General features: G+C 49.4%; 1 protein-coding gene across 1 annotated transcript; it reads right to left on the bottom strand.

The window, feature by feature from the left end:
- Nucleotides 1-1,916: 1,916 nt before the first annotated feature.
- ism1 (isthmin 1) lies at nucleotides 1,917-12,859 on the bottom strand. The gene is made up of 6 exons (XM_047028669.1): nucleotides 11,525-12,859; nucleotides 6,340-6,567; nucleotides 4,890-5,157; nucleotides 3,245-3,388; nucleotides 2,724-2,813; nucleotides 1,917-2,629 (listed from the first exon to the last, which is right to left on the bottom strand). Exons 1-6 carry the CDS (start codon nucleotides 11,660-11,662, stop codon nucleotides 2,112-2,114), a joined length of 1,386 nt encoding a protein of 461 aa, XP_046884625.1. The 5' UTR covers nucleotides 11,663-12,859; the 3' UTR covers nucleotides 1,917-2,111.
- Between the last annotated feature and the right edge of the window lie 241 nt (nucleotides 12,860-13,100).

Raw genomic sequence — 13,100 nt, 5'->3', positions numbered from 1 at the left:
GTCACAACCTGGACATCCACAACACTGTCCTCAGGTCACAACCTGGACATCCACAACACTGTCCTCAGGTCACAACCTGGACATCCACAACACTGTCCTCAGGTCACAACCTGGACATCCACAACACTGTCCTCAGGTCACAACCTGGACATCCACAACACATCACAACCTGGACATCCACAACGCCTCGTAGAGAGAGAAAAGAGCTGACATTCTCAATCATCCTGTGAATAAGAATATTTGTATGTCTTGATTGAGAAAGCAACAAACCACACTGATTCTCAGCGGCCCTGCTGCTATTTTCGTAGGACGACACAGGCTTGTACTGTACGGCGTGTTGGAGGCCGGGAGGAATGCGGTCTTGGGGAATGTGAGGGCTGAGGGGTTGTAAGGAGTGCTGGGGGGGGGGGGGGGGGGGGGGGGGGGCGGTGTGGGGCGTGCTGGGGCCTGCACTGGAGAGACAAGCCCAGTGCCAGGCCAGCTGAAACACAGCACAGCAGGAATGAAGGCACCATGAATAGGTTTCTCTGTGTCACAATGACTACAGCACTTACAGCTCACTGACTGGTCAGAGGTCTCTGCTAGGGAATAGGCTGAATTCAGTCCTGTGTGTGCACATTGGAGCGTGTGTGTTTGTTGGTGCGTGTGTGTTGGTGCGTGTGTGTGTGCGTTTTGATGTATGTGTCTGTGTACATGTTCTGAGAAATTACACAGGAATGTGAGGAAACATGCCCAGGATGAAGAATTTGAGCCACGTTCAGGTGAACCTTTTTCCCCACAAAATATCCCAATCCCATCAAACAGGCTGACTGGAGGCCACGCTGCGTGGAGCTTGCAAACAGGCTGACTGGAGGCCACGCTGCGTGGAGCTAATGGTGCGCTGGCTTAAGCTGTTGGAGGAGTTTAATTGCCTGGATTGTTTTTTTTCACCCAGATGAAATGTCTTCAACAGCAGGGAGGGAAATCGAATAGCAGATGATAGGACCCCTTCAACTTGAACCTGGACCAGTCCACTAATCATGTTCCACGTGAATCACAATCAGGATCCTCATGTAGACAGATAACCTTCAGTTTTATTTTATTTTTACATTTATATCTCAAGAATTTCCATACAATTGTATTCACACATTCCTTATATGGCCATTAGGGTCTGCTGCTAACCTGAAACAGAGGGACATTCATAGATTTCCGTAAATGATTCGAACAGAAGTTGGACACATGCATCTCAAGTCAGTGTTTGGCTTTTTAGGAATTCAATCAGAAACCAGAATCATGTCCACAACACTGGAACATAACTACAACTTAATAAATACTTTACAAAAATGAATGCAGGCTTTTTACATGGGAGAGAAGGAACTGGACTGAAGGATTAAAAACCCATGTGTAGATTATTTGTTGAAAAAGTGCATGCTAAATAAACACATAAGCATACGTGGTAAATTGGTTTTCACAGCTAACCAAGACAATGCTAGGTTGGGCTGAATATTACAGCTAGCCAAGCCAGCGCTAGGTTGGGCTGAATATTACAGCTAGCCATCACTACGTACGTCTGGGCTGAATGTTTATTTCTATGGTCTAGCTTTCTCTGTCCCTGTGTGTCCCTAACTGTCTCTTCTCCTCCTCGTTCGGCTGTTCAGTTCAGCTGCGAGTTCATCCACCAAGAGGTGGAGGTTTTGTGTCGTAAAAAAAATATAACATTCACTGTTCTTCAGGTTACCCCTGGCCTCTCCTTTCCTCCAAACATAGACGATCTAAACAAACAAATCTACAACATGAAGAGTTATTTTCCCTTTTTTAAGAAACTATACAGAGCTCTCCCTTTAAAGAGTGATACTGAAAAAATATTGGCAAAATAATTAATGGCAAAATCATCATATGTTTGTCTTATCATTTGGAGACATATTTCATAGCAATTATGACCAGACAATACTGGCTTCTGGTTACGTTGAAGACAAGAACAGTTCCTTGTGTCCATAAGAGATGCATCTTAGTTCTTTTTCACAGACAGTCCAGTTCCCCCCCGACCCCCCCACGATTGTAGGACTATTTTCTAGATTTAAAAAGAAAAGGTTCATTTTCCTCCCCCTCCCTCTGTCAACACTTCACAGGAGCTAAAACTCCCGGGCGTCCTCCACCTGTTTGTGGTAGACCTCATCCAGGGGGTTTTCCGGGCATTTCTGACTGTTGTTGGGAGGCCTTGCCTGGTTGTAGCGGCTCCAGTCTCCCTTGCAGTTGATCCAGGGCAGGATATCCACCTTGTAGTGGAGGTCAGCGGAGAACTCGGTGCTGATGAGGTTGGGAGTCCCCGCTCCTTTCCCCCGAGTGATGAGCTTCATGGCGTCGTCATAGCAGCAGTGCTGCGCGGCTAGCGTGGTGGAGTCCAGCGTGAGCATGGAGCGGATGCAGTAGCGAGCCGTGGGCTTGTAGATCTCCAGCTTCTCCTTGGGGCCGCTGGCGTCCTTCCAGCGGAAGTGTCTCCGCGTGGGAGCGTCGGGGACGTCGGCCGTGCTGTAGGCCACGTCTGTGGGGTAGGAACAGGGGCAGCTGGGCAGGTCGTTGCCTACCTTGGTCATGTATTTCTTCAGGAACTCGCTCTTGCAGTTCATCCAGCGCTCGCAGCTGTCTGTGTCTGGAAGACATGAGGGGGAGAGAGAGACGTTTGTGGGGGTTATCTCTTGGCTGGACAGAGATAGGAGGCAGGAGGAAGAGGGAGGAGATCGTACCGACACCAAAGAGTTCTGTGGCGTTGAAGTCGTCCGTTCCAACCAACAGGGTGACCTCTGTGGCGGCGGTCTTGAATGCATCTTCAATTCCTGAGAACGGAAATGTGATCATGAATCTAGTAAACAATCATTATCATGTGCTCGTTTAGCTTTTACACTTTCATCCAAAGCAACAAATATTTGGTTTGAGGATTTCAAACTGTGACCTCTTGTTCATCTGTCAGGGAGCTGTAGCTAACCTTTTAAAACATGAAGAAAAACACTTTGGCTTAAATCAGAATTCGAGCCTAAATATTGAAATGTATTAAATGAGAGTTTAATACATTGTAATTTCAATTAGAAATGTTCTTAAAATGTACAGATTTTCTATATCCACACACTTATTGACAACTTTAAATATATGTAATTATATTTTTACTGATACTTTTTAAGTTTACTAAATCTATTTCCGCTAGGGTAGTCCAGCCGTCCTCAGATGGAATGGCGGCCGAGGAAAGACCTTGACGCGGGGGGTTTCCAACCTGGGCAGCTGGGCATGTCACAGGTACGTGACTCAGTTGCCGTGCACGCATAACCACATGACCTCGTCCTCTTCTGGTTGCCATGGCCACAGGTGACGCTGCATGGCGACCAGCTACTCCAGTCTCCCTCGCTGTCTATGTAGTCTGGAAAGAGAGAAAGAGACATAGAGAGAGAGAGGGAGAGAGTGAGAGAGAGAAAGAGAGAGGGAGGGGGGGGGAGTCAACCACAACCAGCTATAAGTACCCAGGTCCATTACCACCTCGATAATAATTACTGGCTCTTTCAGGGGGGGGGGGGTGTGTTGGCAGACTGCAAGTTCTCGTTTACTCTGACCCTCAAACCAGATGCCAAGACTGTGTGATTACACACACACACACACACATACACACGCGTGCAAATTGACTTTCTTTCAACCGTTGAGTGAGACATCAACTAAAATAGATTTGACCGTGTGTGTCCGAGTCTAGCGATGCATAACGCACCGTTGTTGGAGTCGAAACAGTGAGAAGTCCTATTCGGCTCTGATTATCACAGAAGACATCCGTTTAACAGGACTAAACTAAAACGGTGAAGCTGGATTCAATTCTCATCTCAACATTCTCACATCTTGGGAGCATTTTGCTCTACTGGGACGAGGGGTGTGTAGGTGGACAGGTTTGAGATGGAAGCTTTTCAGACTTGCGTCCAAACCCTCCCTACCGCGCCACCTCTCACCTCCTCACTCACACATTTACATCTGCCACAAGTGATCATCGTTTCACATGAGTATGGACAGATACCTTTTCCTGCCCCTTCAACCCTCGGTCAGAGCCATTACCTGCAGCTGCTGGTCAAAACTCACTTCCTGGTTCTCAACTAACAGCCAATGGTGTCAACTGTGTCCTGTGACTGACGGTCAACATATCCAATCCCCAGCTGGGATTACAAACGATTACATTTGATCAGGAATCTTAATTAGTAACGTGCAGTGTGGTGTGATGGGTGAGTAAGTGGATCACAGCAATGAGTCAAAGTGTTTACACATGGACCCTGAGGTAAACAAGAACGCATTCGTTTATGGGAGCTCATTCCCTGACAGCCATAAGCAGATGGATAAACTGACATTTCTCTGTGAACACGTGCATTCCTGTTCCCATGCGTTCCAGGTCTGGGTTTGGACATGCCGTGACATGTGAAGGATGGATCCCGTTTGTGAGCGGGGGAATGTGATTCTCCAGGCTGATTCATCTGTGGGCTGGCTTGTGGAGGGTGTTGTGAGAGTCCTGTGGCAGCCTAACCCCGCTCCTGGCTCAAGTCCTGCCATGGCACTTTGAAGTCGAGAGGCGTTTAAACTGTGTCACGTAGCCAGGTCCACGCCACAGAGGAATCCAACTCTTAAAGACAGCTACAGGCTTCAATCAGGGGCTGCTACGGCCTGGCCTGGAATGACTGCTTATTATGGTGACAACTTAAATCAGCAAATCTGCAAATGACAGATTCCTCATCAGACTGGAGACATCTGTGAAGAAGAGACCTGGGATCTAAACACAGGCTGTTCATCTTGCTGAGTCTTCTGTGACTAGCCCTGTTTATGAGCTCTCTGCGACACACAGACGCACACACTCATGCACACGCGCACACACACGCTTACACACACACACTCACCATATTCCGTCTGGGCCTTGCCGCCCGTCCCCGTGGCGCCCCTCCGGTCCCAGTCTCCCAACGGTTTCAGGAAGTTGCTGTCCTCCGTGTTGCTGCCCTGTGATTGGTCCTGCTCCTCCGCACGACGAGGGGTGGAAACCGAGGAAGAGGAGGGAGAGTGCTGCCACCAGTTCCTCCAGTTAGGAGCCGCCCAGCTGGGCTTGCTCTCCTTCCTGAGGCCCTTCTCTGGCTCCGCCCCCTCCCTCCCATCCACCACCTCGATGGTCACCTGGTGGTCATGGTAACACAGGATGGCAGATGTCAGTGCAGCTCCACCACACCAGTGTTTATTACTGAACTTCCTGTACACGTGCATTTTAACATGTCAAATGGCTCTACTGGGTACGTTTTGGAATTTGTGAGAGAGGAAGAGTAAATTGAGAATCAAAAACAGAGTTGGAATCCCGTCTGAGTCGGCCCTGACAGGGCAGAGCTGGGGGGGTCACCTGGTGGTGCCCCTGCCAGGGCAGAGCTGGGGGGGGTGTTGAGAGGTGACAACCTGGGCCCCCTCCCACCCTCCGCCCCCCCCCGCCGCCCCTTCTGCTGTCTTGTCCCGACACATGTGCCTCCCAGATGAGGGGCCACCCTCACCCCTCCACCCCTCACTCCCTCCACCCCTCACCCCCTCCACCCCTCACCCCCTCGCCCCCTCCACCTAAACACTGAGTTCAAAGGGCTGCTCAGCCTCCTTTAGACCATGAAAGCCAGATGAATCCTGGGGATCAAAGCAGTTCCCCCTCTCCCCCCTCTCCTCCCTCTCTCTCCTCTCCCCCCTCTCTTCTCCTCCCTCTCTCTCGCCTGCTCTCTCCCCACATCTTGAGATGTTAATACACTTTGTCCGTGCTGGGATGTAGCCCTTCACAATCCATCTGACGCTCTCAGAAGTGGAGTGAGCCTGGTAGGATTAGACAGCAGAACAATTTAAACATGGCAGCCAGGGTTGCCTGGCCGTGGGCGGGATGCTAAGGGGGCTGGCGGGGGAAAGAGCCAGACACGCTCCTGCCGTCGTGCTGTTCTGACTGCGTTACCGTGCGCAACTTGTGGTCAGTGGCTGCTTATCGCCTGTCGTTATGATGGACAAGAGATCTGACCTTTGGTGGCTATCTAGAGAGAGCGAGAGGAAGATAGAGGGAGAGAGGCAGAGAGAGAAAGGGAGAGCGAGAGAGAGAGTGTGAAGGGAGAGGGAGTGTGAAGGGGGGGGGAGGAGGGAGTGAAAGGGGTTAACGATGTGCACCAGGGTCTTCTGCTCCTTCCTGTTTGTTCATTCTGCTTCATGTGCTTGGGCAGCCATGTCTCCCAGACAGGCACAGACACATGACCATGACCGTGTGAACACACACACACACACGCACACACACACGCACACACACCAATCACTGGTGAGAAACCGCAGCGCTGGAGAGCTATTTACCTGGATGTTGGGGTTCTGCCCGTTGATATCAGCCTTTGAGAGGTCGGGGAAGTTGTGGAGGTCCAGGAGGAATGCCCCAGGCCCGTCTCTCTGCAGGCCAGCCCCGGTGCCGTGGGTCTGGGTCCAGGGAAGCGCCGCTGGCCGGTGGGGCAAGCGTGGCTCCGGACCAGACTTCCTGTCCCCCAGACCCCGCTGGGCTGACAAGCTGCTCTCTGCTCTGGCATTATTCTAGACCAGATTAAGAGAGAGAAGCACAGATGTCATCGTGAGGATTATCCGTCTTTATGTGTGTGAGGCTACAGTAACGTACGGGAGGAGCGGTCGAACACGGTGAAGACAGAGGAGAGACCCGGAGGGGAAGGTCCAGTTTGTGGTCGATGATCCCTCAAGCAAACACAATGCTAGTGAACCATAAATTGTATTTCCTACAGAGATTTATGTGTATGGATTGGCAGAACAAACCCAAACGTGTGGTCTGTCTTGAACAAACACGGTTTGCCGGGAGGATTTTGCTGCCCATGGCCCCTGCCAGACCACTGGAAGAGCACTTAGCAACGTTAGATTGATACTTTAGGCAGAGGGAGCCCAGGACCTCTTCTCCCAGCACACAGTCAGCCCCTGGTACTATGAAACGTTCCAATTCTATTTAAAACAAAAATAAATGATGCTGTATTTTAGTGTTACGTCCTGAGGGAGGGAGATGGGGCTTGTCCTGAGACAGCTAGTCATGGTTCGATTTAAACGTCCAGTGTTGTCCCAAGCACTTAAACCTGAGCAAACTGCTTTCCTGCTAGACTGAGCACGTTGCTGTCATCTGACAGCGGTAGTAAACACACCCCACAAGGCTGGCGGAGGCGTGTGCTCCCTGTCACGTCCAAACACCAGGAGCAATTACCCCTCCGTCCGTCCGTCCGACAGACCAACAGGCACGGCAATCATCCGCTGTGTGCTGGCAAAAAATAAGATCAAAGAAGACCATCAATCTTGTTCCCTGTTTGCTTTTTTCATTTCCCACATTCCCAGCCGTGTGTGTTTGTGGCTAGGGAGGGCCAGCTTAGGGAGCAGGGCTGCAGGGCTGCGGGGCTGTGGTGACCCGTCACAGACCAACTGTCAGCCAGGCCACACTGCGGTGGCTGTTTAACACCCCCAGAGGAACCATTTGGGTCCAGCCAAGGTGCACTCTGGGACTATGAGGCCTTGTAAAGGAGAGAGGGCCCAGCGTGGATGTATTATAAATGACCGTGTTCACCATCTAGATAAAAACCTGACAGAATAAGAATATTCCAGCCACTGTTCGTTCTGTTCCAGCACATGTGGCTTGTGTATAGCTGTAACTCATGGGCTTGGTGATAGTGATGGATTAACCTTGGCCACTGTCAAATGTTATAAAAGTGAAAAGTGAAATGAATTCCACATGACACACCACATCGCCCTAAAGAATCTTTTGGACAGTGAAACTTTGATAAACAAGAATCCATGACCATGACCATGAAAATCAATTAAAACATTTAAGGAATGAAGACGATGGAATCCCTGGGGGGGGGGGGGGGGGGGGGGGGCGCTGACACGTACATCCCAGGCACCTCTCTGCTCGTGTCTGCAGGCTCCCTGGTTCAGATGCCCATGTGATAACCCTGCCTTTCAAGTCCCCAGCCTTTAGAAGTCCCTGCTGGTAACTGAACTCCAGTCGGCAGGCTGCACTCGTCCGTCGCCCACCTCTGATTCTCAACCATCTAAACCAAACACTGCTCCAATCAGGGAGGACCCGAGTACAAACACTGATCCAATCAGGGAGGACCTGAGTACAAAGACTGCTCCAATCAGGGAGGACCTGAGTACAAACACTGCTCCAATCAGGGAGGACCTGAGTACAAACACTGCTCCAATCAGGGAGGACCTGAGTACAAGAGTGGAACCAAATGAAAACAGAGAGGGTCCCTTTTTTCTGTTTACAGTTCGACTGCTCTACTCGTTTGACCAGTGTGAAAACACACTGACACACAGAGCTTCTTCTGTCAGTGGGTTTATGGTTGGAGTGGGTTTCCACATGTGGAGCTGATGAATGCAGGCTTGTTGGACCGCAATCCTGACTGGTTGTGGTCCTGCTAGCCGGTCCCACAGAGGGAGAGACGTTCCCCACCCAAGGCTGAGGGGACTCGTTGAGGGACAGAGAACAGTCCAAAACAAGACCCGGTAACCAGAAGTTATTTCTCAGTATAATCGCTACAATCGTAAATATTTATTCCTCTCAGATTCAGAGCTGTTGTCAGGGCAGGTTTAACATCGTCACCCCCTTTGCATTCCGGCGTGTTTTGCTCAGCGGTTACATTGCTGCCTCGGATCCCAGGCCTCATTTCTGAGGCTGACAAACTGCTTTAATTTGGAGATCAAAAGTGACACACCATTCCTTAGGTCATCTAGGGTCTCCAGGATGCTGTTAGCCCCCCTCCCCCCCCCACCACCACCCCCGGCCTGAAGACACCATGAATGAGAATCACACCCTTGCCCTCCCTCCCCACTTCCCCTTTCTTCACTCTGCGATGGCTGCCTAAAGAAGCATGACTCCAGTTTCAATTGGTGTCCTCTCAGGGGGGCTGTTCCCTGGGGGGGCCAGGAAGGGGGGGCCAGGCAGGCGGGGGGCAGGCAGGGGGGGGCAGGCAGGGGGGGCCAGGCAGGGGGGGCCAGGCAGGGGGGGGCAGGCAGGAAATGAAGGCAGGTCACATTGTGCCAGATGCTTTTCAACCTGACACTTACGTGGAGAGAGAACTCTCTCTGCTGTCACGTCTCTCAAACTGGTGCAATCGTTCTTCTCTTTCGATCTGCACCGCTCTTCATTTTGCTTTCTCTATAAGTTTTTGTCATATTGCACATATTGTATTATTTTATTTTTACTGTAAATATGTATTTGATATATAGCCTTACCACAGTACTGGTATTTATCTTTCTTTGTATTGTTTATTTTCTGAACCAACATCACCAGAGCAAATTCCTTGTATGTGAAAACATACTTGGCAATAAACCGGATTTTCTCACTCTGATTCTGATCAATAGATACACAAAGGACACTTTGTTGGCTGTGCAACCGGGTGTTTAGTAACTGTGTACGGCTAACTGTAAAGAAACGTGGTCAGAACACTAGTCTGCTCTCTCCTGTATCAACACTGATCTATACAACAGCCATGCATGTTCCGCTGCTGAATAGCTGTTTATGTTCCATGGTGACACTGTTCCCAAGCAGACTCATCCAGACTGTAAAATCACCCGGCCTTTGTGAGTCACTGATGATATTGTTCAATGTGCTTCCGCTGGCCCTGTGTGTGAAGTCTCTTAGTCGGCTCTCTACAGGTGCACCAGCCAGTTCCTGTCGTTTGTGTTCTCGTGAAAGGCACTTTAAATATGACACCTTGGCACCACAATAACCCCCTGGGCCGTGACAAGGCCCCGCAAGGGATGACATCATCGTCTTCAGTGGGAGATCAGTGAACCATATCTGCACATGCTCAGAGAGGCCCATTCAGGAACACTGAACTATTCAAACGACAGTCCAGCAGTCTTGTTCTGCAGGCCGGTGGTGTGTGTTTGTCTCTGGAAAAAGGGCTGCTTGTTCCTGGAAATCATCTCCACGTTCTGAAGACTTGCGCACATTTAGTGAATGGTGAAAATGGTGTTTGTCTGCAGTGTGATGGCCAGGTTTGAGGAAAGGTTTAGAACCTGGTCTGGTGTCTCTCTAGTTGTAGCAGATCTAGACATGTCACAGTTATGGGGTCATCCATAATATCCATGAGGCGCAATCAAATATTTGGCTGCTCGACAAAAACTCTGTCAATTTTCCTCCCAGCCTTCCAAAGCATGCACCTAGAAACTGATTCGGAACAATATCTCAATCCCTCTATTTATGACCCTACTTAAAATACACAACTTGTTCCACAGTGGTGATGACAAGATCGCATCCAACACGCCTTGACCCGTTTTAGGGACGATTCTATCTATTTAAATCTCACACCTTCCAAACACAGCGTTTACAAAGGACACCATTCATAATTTCCCAGCGGGTATTCATAACCATTCATCATTGGTTTTGTGAGGTGGGTGACAGGGACATGCTATTAATACATCAAACAATAGCCGGGGGGATGCTTAACAGCCTCTGTAAAAAAAAAAACCCTGTCGATCCCAGAACCCCTCTTGACCTCCAGGTCAGGACTGACTCCTGAGAGAAGCTGTATATTCTATTCTGACGCACAAACGACAGGTTCAAGGGTTACTGGAGGGGGGCTGTGGTTCAAGGTACCTCCCTGTCTCCTCCAGGGCCGGCTGGCTCCAGATCCAGCACATGGCCTGGAGTCTGGCGATGGTATTTACTGTATGCGTCAAGGAGGCTGGCTCATTAACCGAGAGGATACCACATTGTTTGGGTTAGGAAAGAATTCCATCAATAAACGGTGTTAAAGAGTCCCTGTATGACGACGTGCGACGTGAGGAGGTTAGCCTGACGCTAGCGCTAACCTAGCGCTAACCTAGCGCTAACCTAGCGCTAACCTAGTGCTTGTCCCCAGAGAGAAGCTGTCTCTCGTCCTCTTCTGCTTGGTGCTTCAGGATGACAGTGACGAGCACTAGATGACAGAGTGGGGCCTGACGCTAACGTTTAAACTCCCAGCCATGAAGGAGCTGTGCTGGCGGGCTTGACCTCTGACCCCACCTCATCTTCTCTGGCTCCTCTTACTGGCCAGCCATCCCAGGGGACTCCTGGAACAGTACATCCTCGTATTGTGTCAACAAACCCCAGGAAGTCCCTCGGGGAATGTGGCTTTGAATTACTAACCTCCATCATCACGATGAACGTCTGTTATCGCCTCAATACCTGCATAGATATTTAACTTAATTAGGCCTACGCCTTTTAAAATCCTAAACCCCTGGACTGCGTTGCATTGAACGCAACCCCAAACTACAGAGTGCTAATTGTACAATGACAATCGGGGGGTCAACTTCTTCTCCGGGGAGTAAAGTAATATTTAAGATTACAGGTAAGCACGATATATAAATGTATTGACCCCCCCCGACTTGTTGTGTTTAGCTCTTTTGGGGGGGTCCAAGTCTCACACTGCCAAACTATTCCTACTAATCGAGTCTCTGTAGGCCTGCAAGAATGTCAAGTAACTGGTCTTTAATGGTGAAATACACTCACCTCAGCACGGACACTGTCCTCATCCTGGCTCAAAGTTACATTTCCTTGATGAAGCGGACTGCTCCGTAGAACAGTTATGTGCAAAGTAAGAATTAGAAGTCCTAAAAGCAACAAGAGTTCTGCCGCGAGTCGAATCATCCTTTTCACTCGACCGGCTTTCGGACCCTGCGGTGTGACCGGAGTTCCAACACCGCCTCCTCCCGTTGCAGCGACTCCGATCTCCGGATCCGCTGCGGACGAGGAGCCGCAACACCACTTCGGAGCCACTTCGGGATTCAGAATTACAAAATTAAAGGGAAAGGGAATCGGAATGGAGACAAAAACTCTGTGCAATAAGAATTTGGGATCAGGTGTTTAAAATAAGTATGTGCTTCTGTTGAATTGTTCGTTTCGTTTGCAGCCTAGGAGGGCCAAATTCAATTCTATGTACAGCTACAGGTAAAGTCAATATTCAAAATATGTTGGCATCCTTGTGGCAGTTGGCGATTTCAAACCTATTGTTTGAGGTTGATTTTAATTCTGGGACAATGAAAGTGTAGCGACAATTAAGCTGTCCATTAGGTAAGAAAAATGCTCAAGAAACAACCGGACCATTCAAGCACGCAACATATTATATTATCTCTTGTTGCGCCCTTATGAATTTCTCCAAAATCAGGAGACGTATGTTGCCCCGTTATGTCCCCGCCACATACTTAAGTCCAGGTCGCCAAAAATACTTCTCAGTTTAGCTTTCTTGTTTCCTTCACTCTCAGTCCTTAAGCATCCATTGATGTGGCCACATTCTCCAGTGTGCACAACCTGGGCTAACCTCTCCTGAAGGCTCAAACGTAGTGGACTAAATCTGTTTTAAAGGTTTCCTGGACTATTTTCGCGAAGCAATTTTGGCCAAGTGTAGATGACAAAGATTCCCACCTACTCCGAGAAGTTACTCTCAAACGCAATCTTCATCCACCTTTTTGTAAATAATAACCGCTACGACTACTGACCATTCTGAACGACTGAAAACTCGCGCGTGCCAAATGCGTAAAACAGCTCGCGTTCCTCTCTCGCTCGTAGCTTACACACGTTGTTTTCTTCCAGCAGTGCGCTTCAGAGTGTTTTATACGCCCCTCTCCTGGTTTGCTGTCAAGTCCCCCTCCCCCTATTTTAACCCGTTCAACCCTTTCAACGCCCGTGACGCGGGACGGGTGCAGGTCTCATGGCGCGAATAAGTTGCAAGCGACACATTGTAAACAACTAGACAGGCCTAATTGTCGCAGTTTTCCTCCCAGACCTAATGTGTTGACGAAACTGATCCTTAAACTGACGGAAATAAATAGTTGCTTCTAATATATCTCCAACTACAACTACAACTGCGCTCTTATTCATTCGTGTGCGCGCCTGCGCGGGCACATCAGTGGTTATACCGAGGTTGAGTTACAGTAAACTATACTAAGGATTTTTCATTTGCATTAATCCGGAACCTCATTACATTAACACAATGAAATTGAGTGTCACGGAAGGCGGTGTGTCTCCACACCATAGCAAGACAAATGGTCCGGAAGTTTGATCGCTCCGTTTAGGACTTGTTAATAGC

The sequence above is a fragment of the Hypomesus transpacificus genome, chromosome 11, assembly GCF_021917145.1.
Source record: "Hypomesus transpacificus isolate Combined female chromosome 11, fHypTra1, whole genome shotgun sequence".
Lineage (NCBI taxonomy): Eukaryota > Metazoa > Chordata > Actinopteri > Osmeriformes > Osmeridae > Hypomesus > Hypomesus transpacificus.
This window is presented reverse-complemented; position numbering and strand designations above follow the sequence as displayed.